The sequence below is a fragment of the Syzygium oleosum genome, unplaced genomic scaffold, assembly GCF_021117445.2.
Source record: "Syzygium oleosum isolate NSW1041296 unplaced genomic scaffold, Sole_v2.1 Sole_v2.02, whole genome shotgun sequence".
In the NCBI taxonomy this organism is placed as follows: Eukaryota; Viridiplantae; Streptophyta; class Magnoliopsida; order Myrtales; family Myrtaceae; genus Syzygium; species Syzygium oleosum.
Window position 1 is genome coordinate 18,548,053 of NW_026607486.1, and position 18,474 is coordinate 18,566,526.

An 18,474-nucleotide genomic window follows, 5' to 3' on the forward strand; every position below is an offset into this window, starting at 1 on the left:
TCAGACCAAGTTCATTTGCTTCCATCATCTGGCTTTGCATGACTGATAACACCATGCTTGGTTCGGGAGGGATCATCAGCTCACATCATCCACTTCTTCCACATCCTCCTCCAATTTCGCCTTTTTCGATGCTGAAATGACCGCCCGTCTTTGAAAACCCGGACCCGCTATTCACACTTGATTCGCCTGCGCCTTCACCTTCGCCTTCACTGCTATGGCAAATGCCGAAAACTGGGCTTGGGTGTCTCCATCAGCCTTTAGTCCACTTATCCATCTCGGCACAGCCACAGCCACGGCTGCTTCGACATTGACCATATTTTTCCATCCGCTTTCACGTGGGCACCAACATATTTTAGCCGTATCATGTTTTGGTATGTCCGACAGCCATGTCAGCCGAATTTAGTCAGATTTAGTGTCAGATGGATTTAATTAAAAGTATATAAACTTGATTAGAAAGAACGTTGAAACAAAAGTAAGAAATTCCATTCATACTCACGGAGTGCAAATGATGTATGATTAAACAAAGCAATGTGTGATGCTGGAGGTGCGGCTTAAAAAGCTCACAACCAGGTAAACAAGCCTAAAACGCCCGAGAGCAAGCGCCTCTGTAATCTCCGGTTAATCCTTTTTTGGCCATTTTTGTTTAGGGAAAAAGCCATAAAAAAAAAAAAACTCTTAATATGCCGTCCGCAACATATTTACCTTAAATTTTTTTTGCGACACAAAAAATCTCAAACTTATATTCGTACGACACGTTTACTCTCTTTCTCTAGGGTTTCGTCGTCGAACAGGATTAAAAATCTGCCTACATGGATGACATAGCGCCCGAATAACTTAAGTAAAATAGAAACGACGTCGTTTCAGCTGGAAAATCATCCAAATCCAACGGAAACTTGACGGGAATGCAAATGTGTTGCGTATGTATAAATTTGAAGCTTTCGATGTAAAAAAAAAAATTCAGAATAAGTATGCCTGACTCGTCAGCATAATTTTGATACTTTTTTTGTGAATATTTCCCTTTTGTTTAACAGGAAGGGTAGTAATTGATTCTCCCAGCACCAAGCCCACAAATAATCGCCGATTATTTGAACCCGCCACCGCCGGCATATAAAAAACCATTTCCTCGAAATCGACCGCCGGCGAGCGAGCGCGAGGGCGATAGAGAGAGAGCTCGTAACGAAGTACGACAAGGTAGCGGCGAAATCTTCGCCGACTTCGACCGGAACATGTGGCGGAGGCTCGTCTCCGGTGGCCATCTGCGCCTCCTCCCTTGCCGCTCCGTCCCGCGTCGCTCCGCCGCCACCGCCTCCTCCGCGAACCCCACCGTCTCCTCCGCCGTCAACTCCATCCTGCTCCGCTCCCTCAAGGAGCACTACCTCGAGGTCTCCAAGATGACTCCTCCTCCTGTACGCCTCTTCCTCTCACATCTCCTTTTTCTCTCCGCTTGATAAACCCTCGAAAGAGGTTTTGGAAAGGGTCACCATTGATAGGGGTTTTGGCGTGAGTTCGATGAAGCCTAATCGTTACTGGTCTTGCGAACCGCAGAAAGTGAACCCTCCGTCGCTGTTCACGATCGTGAAAGGCGCGCTCGACGCGGACGGTCCGGTGCTCAGGCGAACTTACAACGACGAAGAGATCAGCGTCTACGTCATGCGGTTGGCGAATCTGGTTCCCGGCGGCGGCGGAGAGGATGACGGCGAAGACGACATCAATCAGCTGTTCCTTCACGTGAGCATCGCGAAGCCTGGTCAGAAGGAGGCCTTGCATTTCCTGTGCGGGCTGTATCCGGATGCACTGGGGATCCACTCCGTTTCGATGAGGCCGAAGCTCGAGACCACGGGTTTTCTCGTGGTTCCGTCGAAATACAACGGCCCTGTTTTCGAGTAAGTCGGCGTGGGCTCTTTCGGCGATGGCATTTTATTTTTGTGTATGCACTTCTTGGCTCTGGTGTGGCATAGAGTTTGTCTGAAAGAAGACCAATTGAAATGGGATGGAGAGGTTGAAGTTTCTGATCATTTCATTACGAAGCTCGTGGAGATCGAGCAGGGGATTTGATATGCATTGGTTCTGTATGGAGGTGCCCTTTAATTTCTAGTTTTCTTCAGTGTAGAAATGTGGTAGGATGTAGGAGTGCCAATTTTAAGGCTAGCTATTTAGACCGAGTCGAAGCAAACATTCTTTCCATTGCCAAGATGACTAGATGCGAGATTCTTCGAGACTGTGCAAGACTACTCTGGCAGCTCCACAAATTTACCATCGGAGGAGGAAATTGAGGGAATCTTGTCATTCTTCCTCAGTTGAAAGAATGAGTCTTGTCATTCTTCCTTAGGTGAAAGAATCAGTCTGCTCTACAAATTTATGATCTGATAGTTTGAGGGAAATTTTAGTAGGCAGGTGAAAGAATGAGTCTGTTTATGTAATGATTTTTTTTTGTGTTTGTCCTATTGCTAACTCTCTTCTCTCTCTGCCTTTTGCTCTGCCTCTTGTAGAGCGCGGGAGTCAAATCCCGCACTTATGATACTAGCGTCCCCACCCTCCCAATTCCTTTGCCAGCAGTGCCGCATGCCTATTGGCCTATGTATGTAATGATAAGTAGTAGAACTTTAGTAGCCTCTTTGAAATCTACCTAATGACCCCTCCTATCCGGCATTGTGTCTAGTTGGGTTATGATGGATTGATGGTTCTATGACTTATGGTCGAATCTTTATAATGTTTTTAAATCTTATATCATGACAATCATGTAATATGATATTGTTCAATTTGAATGTACATCTTTTGTTATTTTATGGGAGGACATACGTATTTGATGGTGCGTACATATTAGCAGACTCATAATTCAGTTGGAAAATTAATGTGCAACTCCCCCCAAAAAATAGAGCTTTAGATGGGATGCAGATGCATTTTGAGCTGTTAAAAACGATACATGTAGCTCGCTAGCCGCTACCTTGTCCTAATTAGCTTAACTTTGGAAGATGTTGAGAGAATTGAGAAATCATAGTACTGCACGACAAAAGGTGGCAACTCTACAGTCTCAATTTTTAGAGGGAAAAGTTATATGTGCATGCAGTTTGATGGTCAATATGTGCTCGGGATTTGTTTCTGGGTGCTTTCAACCTTTCACCAATGGTTTCTATCATTTTATTTATGTGATGAGTTTATTGCAAGTAGTTTTTACCAATGTGCAGAGAACTTGATGAAAAGGTGAGGGATGCGCTTCACAGCTACATTGAGGAACGGGGGGTGAATGAGAGTCTCTTCCCATTTCTCCAAGCATGGCTTTATGTCAAGGATCATAGGGGTCTGATGCGTTGGTTTAAATCAGTGGGTACATTTATCAACAAAGATAAGTCGGCAAAAGATGCTTAATTTCAGTGAGTACTTCGATTGCGGAAGACATCCATAAGTGAAAATGCTGGTTTTCGCCGCATTTCCTTCCATAGCCTATCAGGGGAGGAAGTTCTACAGGCTGCAGAAAGCTTGGTGATTGAGCTGCTACTGTTTTGTGGTCATATAGATTGCTCGGTGATGTTAAGAAGTGCTAGTGGAGTGCATTTTTCAGTTGCATTTCACTTTGGCTTATTGGGAACAAGAGATTCTCAGATTCAGGTACTTACTCGTTAGTTCGCTTTAGATTTTTCTGCTTGTTAAGTTGAGATGAGATATGGATGTGGTTCCTCATATGAAGATTCTGCAGTGGCAGATGTTATATGGGACGGGTTTGATGAACCATTTTGGCTTGTAATTCTTTTCTTCACCAGTTTAACGTGCCATTGTTTTGCCATCAACTAATTACTTAAGCTTTTTCTTGTTACCTATTTTGTCGAGCTGATTATGTCATTATTGGACTTTCTCCGCTATCTAACTGCTCAATGTTGGTTTGAATTTTGAACCTTGCTACTGCCAGGTATGGGGAGCTTTTCCATTTTCATTTAGGCTACGTTTGGGGGACCGGATGTAACTTTGGATAGAATAATTTATATCCTATCTCATGTTTGGTGTGATGCAAAATCCGGATATATACCAAATATAAGCTGGATAAAAAGATCCCACCTAAAAGGGGGATATATCTGGATATGAGATGGATTAAAAGAAAAATAAAAAGAAAAGAACAACGTGAGTAAAAAACGGATCAATGGAGAGAAAACAAGCATGGGAGCTCAGCCCATCGGATACTATCGGATAACTTAAGACCCGAAAGCAATGCTGGGCTGAACCTCGAAACTGAAAAACAACATTCCAGATACTCCGGAAGACATTTCCACGGTGACATCTGAAAGGAGATGGGAAAAACGAGTCTAGTCAGATACTAGCATCTGATAGTTCTTCTGTTTTTTTGGCACAAAGACATCCAGATAACTCTTCCCCTTTCTACTAGGACATCGAAAAAACCAGAGTCCTTTTGGTAGAGTTGCTTAGCATTTGGAGACACATCGCTCGGATGCAAACGTTTACAATGCAATAAATCACCTGATTAACTCCATTTTACGTGATCATATCTGCCTAGCAGTTCGAATTCTTTGAAACTAGCATTCAGTCCCTGAAAATTTTTCTAAGTAAACCACTTGACATGGAAATGTACAAGTTCCCTCATAACACGTACGTTGGCTAGCTTATAGAGATAGAAAATAGAAAATAAAACAAAATGCAACGGCAATCTCCCTTAGTGGACCGAACGTAACCTTAAGATGGATCCATACGTTTCATCCTACTTTTTTTATTGCAGCACTGCTGATTACGATGATTAATTTCATAAATTATGATCTCTCTGCGACATTTGTGCATAAACTCTAGTTGACATTAATCTAGTATCAAAGCATCCAGGAAGATAGTCATACAAAAACAAAGCTAGACATCCAAGTGGTTCCCATGCAGACAATCAGGGAAAAAAGAGCATCTTCCCAAGAAATAAGATGCAGTCAAAGATGACTGGAGTACAAGAAGGCTTGTTTTGTTATAGGGTCCTTCAAAGGTTGAAGTGAACCATATGATCAAACCAAACGACATGGCGGAGGAGGTGACACTGTTTAAGACATGGTCGAGCGCATTTGCTTTGAGGGTCGTTTGGGCACTGCAGCTCAAGGGCGTTCAATACAAATCCGTCCTGGAAGATATCTCCGACAAAAGCGAACTTCTTCTTCATTATAACCCAGTTTATAAGAAGGTACCAGTGCTTCTCCACCAAGGGAGACCGATCTCAGAGTCCCTGATAATTCTCGAGTATGTCGACGAGACATGGAATCAATACCCACTTCTCCCACAGGATCCTTATGCAAGGGCCATGGTGCGATTCTGGGCCAAGTTCGGTGACGACAAGGTAATACAGCGTTTGTTTCTCTTATGCACCATGCTCACGGATAACTGTTCGATCACAAGAAAGAGTCGGGTCCATGACTTCATCAGATTGTATGGTTTTAGAGAAGTCAGTGACAATGTCAAGATCTGAATGTGTTTCCTTAAGATCTGAATGCAAACATACCATCCAAATGGCGCATCTCTTTAATAATTTGTTTCGGGTGGGGGGGGGGGGGGGGTGGAATTTTGCAGATTATGCCATCAATATGGACTGCTTTTATAAGTGAAGGCAAAGAGCAAGAAGCAGCTCTTGCAGAGGCAAGTGAGCACTTGCAGAAGCTGGAAGAACAGCTTGAAGGGAGGAAATTCTTCGGCGGAGACAACATCGGATATCTGGACATAGCACTTGGATGGTTGGCCAATCTACTTAGGGTCTTTGAGGACATATCCAGCCTCAAAGTGGTTGATGGTGAGAGGTTTCCACTTCTATTTGCATGGTTGAGGGAGTTCTCAGATGCTCCAATAATCAAAGATTGTTGGCCACCCCATGACAAGCTTATCCCTAAGTTCATTGCTCTTCGTCAAGTGTATCGTGCGAAGTCATCAACTTGAACTTTTTCTTTTGTTGGAGGTTGTTAAGACTCATGTTACTGGCAATTTTCGTCTTCATATTCCAGCTTGCTTACTGATCTTTTGAATCGATTTTCCCTTCAATTATGAAATAGTTTGCTATCCCAACTGATATATTGCTATATACATCATAGTTTGCCCTGAGTGCATGATAGAGCTAAAATTGCTATGAATTCAGTGGACATGGAACATTTTGCCAGTTTCGTACATGAAACAATTGAAGAGTTCAAAGTGTAATTCACAAAGCCAGTAATACATGGCTACTGGCTAGTTGCTGCACTGACCAAGAAATGTACAATGCCATCGCATTGAGTTTTCTAAGAAGTGATGGCAATAGCTTGAAAATTCATATAATGCCCGGGAAAAAAATTACGGAATTTGATTCAGTGATTAGAACGTCGAACATAATGGCCGTGCCACATAGTTCCTACTTCCTCCAAATAAGCAAGAAAACCAAGAGAAACAGAAACAACTATGCGAGTATTGTAGAGTCAACTGACATCATTGAACAGTAACAAAATCTTGTAACAGAGGATTGATATTTAAAGCTTAGAACATGTACAACTCCACCATCCCACCTTCGGTTAATTAAGCAGAAAAACCATTTTGACGTGTTGTAAAGTCAACACAAGCATGATGAGCCTTCGAGGAGCAAGTTGTCAAGTCTGCACAATAATTTTCAAAATAAATATACTGAGCAAAGATGATTTCGCAATTTGTGAAGTTGTGCTTACAACTGATAAATAGTCTAATCTGTACCTGGAGGCTCAAAGAGTTTCATCTAACAAATAGAAGCCTCAACATTGTCCGATCCAATCTAACTAGCGCATACACGCCTCCACCAGACAATATTAACTGAATCTAGGATGCTACACTCTTTTCCCAAGACCTTGAGCTGTAGAACTCACTTCACAAATGGAACCCCTGAAGGGACAGTTCGGGCATATTTCTCATACTCTTGCCCGAAGAATTGTCTCAGGAAAAACTCTTCATACGGTATCCGTGTTGCGAAGAAATGCCAAACGACTGCTGCGAATGCAAACGTAGACACGGGATTGCACAGCATTATCTGAGTCCCGACCGACCAGATGAAAAATCCACAATATCCAGGATGACGGATAAACCGATAGATTCCGTGAGTTATCAGCTTGTGATGATCCTCATGATTAATTTTGATCAAATGCGTGAACGACCGCCCAGCAGTTATAATCGCCATCTTCCTAATGATTTCGCCAACTACAATCATGGCTACGCCGAAATTGCTGATCCACCAGAATTCTTTCCAAGCTGGAAATAGAGAAACTTCAACAATATACTCCACCAGCGAAAAGAACATTGCAAGAAGATAATTTTGGCTGATCAAGAGGGATTTAAGAGTTACATTTGATCTTCCATGAAAGGCAACTGCAAGGATATACTCAGACCCATGGAAGAAGATAATTGACAAGAGTAATTCGGATAACTGTCTGCAAGCTGTGTAACTATATATCTCTGCCATCATTTGATCAGACAAGGTGCATCAATTTACAGTCTTGAATGTATTCTTCCGGGACCAGAGGATTCAGCTATAGGATTAGTAATCTCCTCAGATAACTTCAGACCTGAAAGCGATGCTGGGCTGAACCTTGAAACTGACAAACAACATCAACGATCTTCCGGAAGACATTTCAACATTGACATCTAAAAGGAGATGGGAAAAATGAGATTTAGGTTATAAAAGAATCAGATTCTAGCATCTAATAGTACTTTCGCGTTTATGGCACAAAGACATCCAAATAACTATTTCCTTTTTTTTTACTCGGATACTTACAAAACCAGAGTCCTTTGGATAAAGTTGCTTGGCAATTGGAGACACACTGCTTGGATGCAAACATTACCAACGCAATAGATTGCCTGATAACTCCATTTTATTCAGTCATCATATCCGTCTAGCAATTCAAATTTTTTCAAACTAGCATGATGTCCCCGAAAAATTTTCTGGGTATACCGCTTAACATGAAAATATACAAGCTCCCTTACAACATGTATATAGAATTGGCTAGCTTATAGAAAAAAGATAATAGAAAAGAATATAAACTGCAACAGTAATCTCCCTCAGTAGACAGAAGGTAACCTTCATGTTTCACTGCATTCCAAGAGGGCATAACATTCTCTAACCTAACAACCAATAGCACACTAGACCAAATCCAAGCATCGGCGCAGCAAGTTAATTTCAATCATTGTAATTAGCAGTGCTGCAACAGAAACTAGGACGAAAACTTCCCTACAACATTTGGAGTTTAGCTTTGATTTTAAACGCTGAGCCACGACAGCATCTAAAGACGACACGGTGATTTCAACATCTTTAATGCAATAAATTACACTGGATTTTAGCAATCAAGAGCAATACATCTAAGCCTAGACATGATCAAAAAGCACAACCGGGCAGATTTTCTTAGTCAAATTCAATAATCAGCGGGTCAAGATTACGCGAATCAAGCTCGTCTCGACAGTCGATAAGATTAGCAGATGTCATCAGCAGGGAAATCACACACCAAAGCCAAAGAGAAACGACGGCACGAAATGAATCCAGCTGCCGAATCTGATATTGGGTTTAGCCCATTTTTCGTTATTGCTCTCCACGTTTCGAGGGGCTATCAGAAGAAGGCACGAGCGAAAGCATTCGATCAAGCAATAACAGAGCATACCCACACCGAGCTCGTTGGAGCAAAATTAGAGCGAAGAGCACGCGCCTTCTTACCAGTGAAAGCGAGGATTTTGACATGGCCAGAGCTCGAAGACGCCCGAAAAGGAGCGAACTTCAACACCGGATTCACCCCCCAAGAAACCTTCCACGACTCCAAGAAAGACTGATAAGAGGTTCTGAGCTGCAATGGAAGAGTAAAGGATTTGAGACTGCAGAGTGCAGAGAAAGAAGGTGGCAGGGGTGGTGACTGTAGAAGTCGCGGAAGATACCGGAACGACCGGTAGCAGGTTAAAGATGTTCTCGGGACTCACGAGAGTACAGCTGGGCACGGCAACCATTCTGTGCCCAGAATCAGATTTTAGGCAAAAATAATTCTTTTTGATTCTGTACCCGGAAATAATTTCTAAGCATTTGAAGGCGTTTGGTAACTGTCCAAAATTTCTGTTAAAGAACAGAAATGCGTTTGGTAACTATACAAAATTTCTTTTTATTAATAATATTTTGAATTTTTTAATATTTTTTTCTTTCTTTCCCCTTCCTTTCTTGGCCATGGCCAGCCGCCGGCGCTGGCGACCGGCCACAGGCCAGGGCCGGCGAGGGCATTGCGGTCCTCGTCGCTGGCCTCGTCGGTCGTGACGGTGAGGTCAGCCTCGCCTTGGCTGGGCAAGGCTCGACCTCGCCGTCACCAACCCTAGCGATGGCAAGGCCGGCCTCGCCTTGGCCGGGCAAGGCCTCGCCATCGCGGCCGCCAGCCGCCCTGGTCGGCCATCGGTGAGGGTCGCGGCCGTGAGCCGCCCTCGTCGGCCACCGGTGAGGGCCGCGACGCCCTTGCCGGCCCTGGCCTGTGGTCGGCGGCCGGTGGCAGATGGCCGGCGGGTGGCAAGTGGCGGGTCCGAAGAACAACAACAAACCAAAAAAAAGAAAAAAACAAGAAGAATCAGTTCCGGAAAAATTGTTCTAGAATCAAGAAGCTACTTTTTTTTGCTTTTTGATTCTGTTCCAAAACTAATTCTGGGCACAATCAAAATTGTGCCTGGGCACAAAAAGTTTAACAAACGAATTTCTATTCCCAAACTGATTCTAGGAACAAAAAAAAAAGAATCAGTTACTATTTGGTAAGTTGCCAAACAGGCCCTAAAGTGCAGTATTGATTGAATTTCTTTTGTCATTGTCTCCTTTTTTAATTTTGGGTTCTGTAATTATGGAAAAAAGTAGTCATGCGACAGATTTCCCTACCTGCTGGCTCAAGAATAAAAGGCTCAAATGATTCTTTCAAACCACAAAACTGAATCATGAAATGACTTAATTGAATTGGAAAAAGGATTATCACCTTTTGTAATCTTATAGCCAAAAAAAATGAGATGTTGGTCGTTATTTTCCTATTTGCTTATGGTTTTTTTTAATCCTTAAATATGGCACAAAAAGAAAGACAACACCCGAAATTAGTGTTGCGAGCAGGGCCAATTAATAGTGGCAATGAATCGATGGGTAGATGGAGACATTAGAGTCGAGAATGTGAGAGACTAATGAGTGCAGTAACAAAGAGAGAGAGATAGAGGTATATTAAGAAATTGGTGTAGGATTAAGATATGGTTTATGAGGTTTATGACTGAATGAGATGGATAATAAATTATGACTTTTCCAATCTCCTGTTTAGTGCGGAATCAATAGTTCTAAGATAAGAACAAAGATCTTACTTGATATTCATGACATGAATCGAGAATTAGATTGGTTTAACTAAGAACCGAAGTTATCATATTATATTTCAAGATGAATCGACTCGTTGGTACAGTATTAAAAAAGATTAATGTACCTACGATGTCAATCTAGTTTCATTGCAGTTCTTCTTCAGCTTTTACCTATTCCGAGGTCTTCGTATGCAACTTGATTGATGCAATTCGATGTTTCATTTCCATAAGTTCGTCCATGTTTTGTGATGCCCGTTCGTTGATGATACTTTCAACAAATCTACCAAGTCTTTGATACCAAAAAATACGTGTTACTTTAAAATGTTATGGTAATCTAGAAAATTATTTTCAAACTGGCCAAACCAATTTGTTTCTTCAGTTGAACTTAGTCTAATCCAATGGTAGAAAATATTTCATTGAAATTGGACGATCCATCGACTCCGCCACGGAAAAGAATTGATGATCCTCTTTCCCATGGTTCAAGCCGTGCAAAGTCTTCCTCAGCTTCTGTCCATTTTTACATGTTTTGTCAGACAACACTTTACACGTAACATTTTCAGAATATGTATTGAAGCACATACCCAAAAGATCTCATGAAAAGGGACTACAACACATGAGCAGCATGAGGAATGATGACATGCAGATTGCACCAATTCCAGAGTAAGTTCCTAAACTTAAGAGGGAACACAGAACTCGGCCTCGGCCTTTGCCTTTGAATCTAAAATGCTCCCAATTCAAGAGCTGTCTATTATGAATGAGCAGGTTAGTTCGATTCAACATCACAGTATCTCTACCATGATGTTGTAGCAGATCTATTGCAGAGGGATTCGATTCCGAGGATGGTCGTATCAACTACGGCTTCGGGTATTTTCTTCTCTAGTTCAGATTCACCGACCCACATGGAGCTTCTCCGGTGCAACAGCTCATGGGCCCCTCTTGTTATATGTTCCCTCGATGTCTCTCTCGTCCTCCAGTCCTCGAGTCTCTCTTCAGCCCTTTCCTTTCATCTGCATTCGAGCCATTCGGGAAAGGACATCGCCATCTGAGCTTTCTACCAAAAGGGGGGAAACGCAAGGAAGAAGGGGAAGGGATTTGGTTCATACGAAAATGAAAAGCACGTTATTAACTGCACTGCAACCTCACGAGCAACAGAAACGCCCTGTGGTAGAAAGAGCTCGACCATTGACAAATCTGCTTGAGAAGCATAAACAGAAGAAGCACTGCCATGCCCTAGACTAAACTACCAAAACTGAGAAGTCAGCTTCGATGAACGTAACTATTAGTACATGGTCACTGCAATGCTTGTCCCAGCTGCAGTTTCTTTGCGCACGATTCATGTTGCAGAGTCGCCGCGGCGTATGCAAGTGTCATTTCCCATGCACCCTCTCAGGGTTTTGACGCTCTCCATCTTAAAGCGAGGATTCTTTTGATTGTCGCTGCTCGGTTCACTTCCAAGAAGAATCGACTTGTCTCGATGCTCGTTACTAAGCCGAAGGCACTCAATTCCCAAAGAGAAGCGGCCGCATTCTCAGAAAGAGGAAGGACGTCGTGTTCGGCGAAAGCCAAGCGGAAGAGGCGCCGCTACTTCTTCGATCGCTATAAACCTGCAACGTTTGGGCGCGCGGGGCCGGGGGGGCATCAATCACCAATGCCATCCCCGCTCCCTTCGACTTCGGACTTCACATTCGCTTGTCATGAGGGAGCGCTCTCCCCTACCATCGCGCGCGGATCGCGAGCACGAGGCTTCGCGCCACCTGCGTGATCGATGCAAATTATGTACAGAGATCGGATGTTGCGAGGACACTGCGGAGGATGAGACACGACCATGAATTTCAAAGTGCTGGTTCCCATTCGTTCCGCCGGGAAATACGACTCCATGAATTTTAAACGTGTTTCTTTTTTTTTTTTTTTTCAGAAAATCTTTCGGTCAGTTCTTTTTGGGAAAAAACCACCAAAAACCCCAAACTTTACCATTTGTGACACATTTACACCGAACTTTTTTTTGTGCCAAGAAAAATCCTAAACTATGCAATTTGTGACACATTTACCCCAATATACTGTAACCTAGGGCATTTTAGTCTTTTTCCCCTTTTCTATTTTTTTTCTTTTTTCCGGCGGGGGCTGAGGTCGCCGGCGAGGGCGAGGGACCCTCGCCCCGCCCAAGCGAGGCGAAGGCCGCCCTCGCTGGGCGGCGAGGGCGGCCCTTGCCGGCGTTGGGCGAGGGCGCCTTCGCCTCGCCCGGGCGGGCGAGGGTCCCTCGCCCGACGCCGGCGAGGTGAGGGCCGCCCTCGCCCAACGCCGGCGAGGCGGCCCTCGCCTGGGCGGGGCGAGGGTCCCTCGCCCGACGCCGGCGAGGCGAGGGCTGCCCTCGCCCAACGCCGGCGAGGGCAGCCCTCGCTTGGGCGGGGCGAGGGTCCTCGCCCTCGCCGGCGAGGTCTCCGGCGACCTCGCCGGCGAGGCAGCCCTTGCGAAAAAAAAAAAAAGCAAAAAATAGAAAAAGGGAAAAGACTAAAATGCCCTAGGCTATAGTATATTGGGATAAATGTGTCACAAGTTGCATAGTTTGGGGTTTTTCATGACACAAAAAAAAGTTCGGAGTAAATGTGTCACATGTGGTAAAGTTTGGGAATTTTGGAGGTTTTTTCCCGTTTTTTTTTTTCTTTTTTTTGGGTTTTTTCCAGAAAAGGACGGGACAGCTCAGCAAGTGCAACGGCATGGTATCATCAGCGTGGCACTATCGGTAATTAAAATAATAATAAAAAAGCTGGGGATTCTGGTCATGCTGTGCTCGCGGCTCCACAGCTTCATCGCCACCGCCACAGCCACCGCCACCGCCGCCATCACCATTCCCACTCGCCGCGGCGGCCGCGGCCGAGCTCGCGCCCCGAAGCCCCGCCCCGTAGCCGCCGCCTTCTCCTCCTCCTCCTCTCTCGGTTCGAGGTACGGGCTCTTTCCTTCCCTTCTTTTGCCTCTCTTCCTCTTTCGTCTGCGCCATCGCTTCCCGTTCCGTTCGGCGCGCGCCTCGCGTTCGTCGTCTGCCGCCTAGTGCTCTGTCGAAAGCGCGAGTAGGCCGGTAATGTAGAGTTCCCTGTGGCAGCTGCGGCTCTATAAATCGTGGGGAAATGGGCGACGGCGGTCCGTCGAAGGGTTCGGAGGTGGTCGTCGACGATCGACAGTCGCTTGATCGGAAAATCGACGCGGTTCGGAAGGCCGGGCCTCAGAAGCTGCAGGTCCTCCTCTTTCCAAAAAAAAAAAAAATTTTATTTTTGCTGCTCGTTTGTTTGATGTGTGGGGAATTTGTCTGAACCTAAGACTCCTTCAGAAGTTGTTTGTATGATGTTGTGGTGATGATGCAAGGAAACTGATAAAGATTTTGCACTCGGTGAAGTCTGTACTATCATCACTTGCCAGCGGCGTCAATTTACGCATTTCTGATGAAAAATCAGTACCGGTTGTCCGTGATTTTTTCGATGATGGTGAATGTATGTTAAATGGTAGGGTCTGCATCTGTATTTTGGCCCAACATTATCTAGGAATGTGGTATGCCTGATATCTATATGGCAACACTTTTGTATTTGACACCCTGTTGGTGGAATTCATATCTAGTGTTTTTAAATTCCTTTTTTTGGCACATGGAAGTTTCCCCTGCATTCGTTTATATATTGATATATGCAGCATCAGACAAAGATTTTGGGTCGTCACCAGTATTATTGGCAGGTGATTGCAGATTTTGATGCGACACTGACTAGGTACCGGGTTAATGGCTGCCGGGGCCAAAGTAAGTTGCCGTTGATTGTTTTGGATTATGTTCTGTTATTTCCTGCGTCATTGTTGGTACCCACCCTGGTTTTCATGTCTAATAATATTAGTAGGCAGTCATGGCCTTTTGCAACAGGGGAATCCGGAATACGATGCTAAGAGACACCAATTATATGAATATTACCATCCGCTAGAGTTCTCACCAACAATTCCAATTGATGAAAAGACAAAGCTCATGGAAGAGTGGTAAGCAATGTCTCTGCTCTTAATGGTACTATTTATGCTTGTTGTACAATGGGACTTTGTTATGCGTAAGTTTGTAGGTACTGTTGATATCAAGTAACACGGGTTTTGAGGATCTTAGCATGAAGTAAAACACTTAAAATTTAGTTGCTAATTAGTGCACCAAAATGCTTCAGTATATTAACATCTCTCTCTGAATTACTGTAATCAACACAGGTGGGAGAAGACTCATGCTCTTCTTGTTGAGGGTGGCCTTACATATGATGATATAAAGAAGTCAGTCGCTAGTGCTAACATTGCTTTTAGGGAGGGTGTAGTTGAACTCTTTGAATTTTTGGAGGTAAGTTTCATCTTTCATGGAATGACCCCTGCATCTGGCTGTGACACACCCCCTAGAGCGTGTGAAATGCTTATATTCTTCTTTTCCAGTGGAGTAGATGTCATCAAAGAATCAGTGTAAATGATTAATTTCAGCATCTTGTTTATAGGTATTAGTGCCTTGAGTGTAATTACGCTAGTTATGTCTCAGTAAACTCTCTGTCGGTTGCAGGAAAGAGGCATTCCCATCCTTATATTTTCTGCGGGGCTGGCAGATATTATAGAGGAGGTTAATACCGAAAGAGAAAAACAATTATGGTACTATTTTCTGATTGAGTGTTTTTCTAGTGTAATTTGATTCTTTTTTCTATGTTGACACTAGGTCTTGAGGCAGAAGCTCCACAGATCTTTCAGAAACATCAGGGTTGTCTCAAACCGGATGGAGTTTGACAATGATGGTCGCCTTATATCTTTCAAAGGTATCAGCTAATCAATTTCATGCTGCAGAAAAATGTCAAATGTTATGCATGACTTTGGCAATAAATTTTCATACGACAGTACTTCCCTGATTTTCCTGAGATCCTGTTAGCTGGAATATTTTGCTTCTTTCTTGAATCCTTTTTTGTGTAATTAATGTTCTTATCTAATGACCTACTTCTGCATGCACTTGCGGTTGATTTTTGTGGCTGTCTTCTTTTTGTTGCTATTATCTCTATGATGAGGAGTAGCAGTGAGCTTTTGACATCAGGTGGATCAATTGACTTCTTGTTGTTGACCACTCCACTGAAGCTGATAGAACTTCTACTGCGATTAGCTGCTTACTTTTATGCTTAATGGATTACTTATATCAATCTGTGGTTATTTAATGCATTGGGGATGTGGTAATATAACTTGGCGGACTGGGAGTAGAATTTTCTTCTTCTGCTGCTTATTCTTCAGATGTCATCATCAGTTTATATATGACCTTTGCTATTTATATGGATTTTGTTACTAAGTACCCTGCGATCACTTGCTAAACACCTCAATAAAGATAGTTTATCATTGCCAATGCACTGTCTTTCTCAGGTTATGTGTAATCAGTACATTGGAAATGAAAAAATTTCTTTATTAATTATGGTTAACAGTGCCTGGAGCACTCATCAGCATAACCCTTTTATATAGGCATGAATTGCATCACTGTTGTCTCCCACGATGTGAATGTTTCAGTTTGCTTGAGTATGTGCTTACCAAAAGATGAATACAGCTTTACTTTTCTGTATACACGTTGAAATGTCCAGGCAGGACAATTCACAGTCTGAACAAAAATGAGCATGCACTTGATATGGCTGCTCCACTTCACGAGCGATTAGGTGATGTTGATGGACCAGTTGACGATAGTGCCTCAGTGAAGATGAGAACCAATGTCTTGCTTCTCGGGGACCATATTGGGGACTTGGGGATGTCTGATGGTCTGAACTATGAAACTCGAATATCACTGGGATTTTTGTAAGTCTATTTCCCTTTGTTGTGTGCAGGAGTTCTGAGTGTTTATATTGAATTTTGTGGCCATCGCACCGTAGATTTAGCCTCCACCTTAACCAAAAAAGGAATAAGAAAAAAAGGGATGTACCGAATGTATTTCACGATAATCTTCTGGAAGTGCATGCCATTTTTTGCTATACTTATAGATGTGCCTTCGATGCCGGAAATAGTCACAACTTTTAATGTGGAGGTGAAATGACTGATCTGATGTTTGCGTGTCAACGGTTTTTTGTTTCCTATTTCCTTGTTTAAAAAGCGGCCATTGCTAGAGAAGTCTGTCCTCCGCGGATTCATCTGCTTCTTTGACGGTGTGAACATCTTTTCCAGGAATGACCAAATCGAGGGTTCTATCAATAGCTACCGCAAAGCATTTGACGTGGTTTATCTGGTTAGTCTATAGACTGAACTCCTCAATAAATTTCTCGCCCTTTTTGTGAACTCGATCCTCTTGTGATTCTCATTGCATTAAATGTCTTCACTTTCATAGAATGACGCTCCCATGTGGGGGGTGCTGGAGCTTGCCTCTCAACTTCTTCCAGCCGAAGCCACTTAAGACTGCAGCTGGTCCCTTTTTTTGGTCAATTCAGGCGTTTAATATTGAGGCAGAAATTATTCGTGATACATTTAAGATGAATATTAGACTCAGTAGAAAGATGCCATTATATCTTCTGCTGCTGAATTACAGTTCTCGCCTCCACATTAGTCTCGAGATGAATCGTGAAGGTAACCTGATGAGATTTAATTGGTAGACCCCATGCCATGTTGAACATTGGTAATGCAGCGATGCATCGGTATTCTTGGTCCTAAAGTCCATAAAATTCTCTGTATTTAGGGTCTTCACGCCCCGCTTCTTCAATTCTTTTCTATATCATCTGCCCTTTTTCCTTTTGGACTGATTATGGGAATCGAATTTCTACTCGGAAAAGGCTTTTTGCCCATTGAAAGACTGATCCCCCTTATTTATCAAGCACGACGTCAACTGGCGAAACCCCTGTCTAAGCCGCACACGAACTTGATGCACCTTAACTTATTAGGGAAGTCCACGCACCATATTTACAAGATGTGGGCTTGGATGATTGTTCAACGTTTTCAGCAAAGTAAACAATGTTTTTCCCGAGCGTGCGGCCATTGGATTAGAACTGGTCCGCTGAATTTATCAAATCCGAGGGTTTGCAGACTATGTTTACATATGTTTAGAATCGAATATCATAAAACCAGCAGCGCAGGTAGATTTCATGAGGTATAAAGTCGAAATGGGTTCTGATAATGACTTCCCTTTCATCCCACAGCCAATAAAATTTGGTCAACACCTGTCTATCTTCTCTTTCTTCATCATCATCTGATCCATTGAATTAGCAATCCTTTTCTTTTCCTGTTTCTTTCTTTTTTTCTTCCCAGCAAAAGAAGTTGTCTTACCCTTTCAAATTCCAATTGCAGACTTCTTCGTCCCATGAGAAATTTTGCAACCCCAATTTCATTTCGAAAGAGAAAATGAATATACAAAGAGAAAATCAGAAGAGATTGGCTCCGTTGAAGCCAAGAGAAATAGAGGGTAGTTTTCAAGATTGAGGTTTCGAAACTTCCGTGCTTGCTTTCGGTAATGTTGCAGGCGTGTTCTTCCATCTGATCATTTTCCGGCGAACACCCTTTTGAATCAAGTACCTAGCTTTAGTAGCTTACCTGTCTCCGCCGTGAGGATCACCGTCGACCCGCACGGCCACGGCCGCCGGCGACTTCCTGCAAACGGGGCACGTGGCGTGCAGTCTCAGCCACGGGTCGACGCACCTCACGTGGAAGAAGTGCCCGCACACCGGCAACAGCCGCAGCACATCGCTCTCCTTGTATTCGCCCAAGCATATCGGGCAAGAGCCGCCGCCGACCCCATCGCTCGAGTCCGCCGAGCTGCTCTTGTCGTGGTGCTTCGCGCTCGAGAACAGGACCGTCGGGTAGCTCCGGAGCGTGGCCTCGTCGATCCCCCCGCCCGCTCCGGCCGGCCCGGCGACGAGGCCCCGGAGCACGAACCGAGCCGGGCTGACTGCCCCGCGGTTGCTGCGGATGCAGATGTAGGAGGAGAGGGTGATGATGAGGACGAGGACGATGAAACCGATTATGAACGCCATGTCGTACGTGAACGAGCTGAGGTCGTCCGTGTGTCCATTCGAGCTTGCGCTGCTGCTGCTGCTGCTGCTTGAACTGCTGTTCATGTTCTGCGAGCGTTCGAGAACAGAGAGGGAGGGGAGAGACTGGTTTTACTTTACAGTTTTGTATGGCAGCAGACGCCAAGGTCATCAATGAGGTGTCGTATATTAACAACGAAATCGATTTTATCAAGCAATA

At 43.9% G+C, this 18,474-nt stretch overlaps 5 protein-coding genes across 7 annotated transcripts; 3 read left to right on the forward strand and 2 right to left on the reverse strand.

Annotated features, from left to right (window-relative positions):
* The first annotated feature begins 1,078 nt into the window (after positions 1-1,078).
* LOC115673072 (mitochondrial acidic protein MAM33) lies at positions 1,079-3,785 on the forward strand. The gene is made up of 3 exons (XM_030595122.2): positions 1,079-1,406; positions 1,546-1,883; positions 3,186-3,785. The coding sequence occupies exons 1-3, from the start codon at positions 1,227-1,229 to the stop codon at positions 3,364-3,366; spliced, it is 699 nt and encodes a 232-aa protein (XP_030450982.1). The 5' UTR covers positions 1,079-1,226; the 3' UTR covers positions 3,367-3,785.
* A 656-nt stretch (positions 3,786-4,441) lies between these two features.
* Positions 4,442-5,904, forward strand: LOC115673303 (glutathione transferase GST 23-like). Its single transcript, XM_030595431.2, has 2 exons — positions 4,442-5,314; positions 5,545-5,904. Exons 1-2 carry the CDS (start codon positions 4,985-4,987, stop codon positions 5,902-5,904), a joined length of 690 nt encoding a protein of 229 aa, XP_030451291.2. The 5' UTR covers positions 4,442-4,984.
* Positions 5,905-6,598: 694 nt separating this feature from the next.
* On the reverse strand, positions 6,599-8,838 carry LOC115673301 (protein-S-isoprenylcysteine O-methyltransferase A-like). Of its 3 annotated transcripts, none has more exons than XM_056304360.1 (3): positions 8,663-8,838; positions 8,457-8,555; positions 6,599-7,602 (listed from the first exon to the last, which is right to left on the reverse strand). In XM_056304360.1, the coding sequence occupies exon 3, from the start codon at positions 7,421-7,423 to the stop codon at positions 6,827-6,829; it is 597 nt and encodes a 198-aa protein (XP_056160335.1). In that variant the 5' UTR covers positions 7,424-7,602; positions 8,457-8,555; positions 8,663-8,838; the 3' UTR covers positions 6,599-6,826. The 3 variants fall into 3 exon arrangements, with proteins under 3 accessions (XP_056160335.1, XP_056160332.1, XP_056160334.1); XM_056304357.1 differs by having other exon boundaries at positions 7,733-8,555; XM_056304359.1 differs by lacking the exon at positions 8,457-8,555.
* Positions 8,839-13,060: 4,222 nt separating this feature from the next.
* LOC115673234 (uncharacterized) lies at positions 13,061-16,964 on the forward strand. Its single transcript, XM_030595342.2, has 10 exons — positions 13,061-13,236; positions 13,394-13,526; positions 14,014-14,074; positions 14,169-14,301; positions 14,515-14,638; positions 14,849-14,905; positions 14,999-15,095; positions 15,894-16,101; positions 16,465-16,525; positions 16,625-16,964. The coding sequence occupies exons 1-10, from the start codon at positions 13,076-13,078 to the stop codon at positions 16,688-16,690; spliced, it is 1,101 nt and encodes a 366-aa protein (XP_030451202.1). The 5' UTR covers positions 13,061-13,075; the 3' UTR covers positions 16,691-16,964.
* Positions 16,965-17,588: 624 nt separating this feature from the next.
* Positions 17,589-18,403, reverse strand: LOC115673237 (RING-H2 finger protein ATL67-like). Its single transcript, XM_030595349.2, has one exon. The coding sequence runs from the start codon at positions 18,339-18,341 to the stop codon at positions 17,814-17,816; it is 528 nt and encodes a 175-aa protein (XP_030451209.1). The 5' UTR covers positions 18,342-18,403; the 3' UTR covers positions 17,589-17,813.
* Positions 18,404-18,474: the final 71 nt, after the last annotated feature.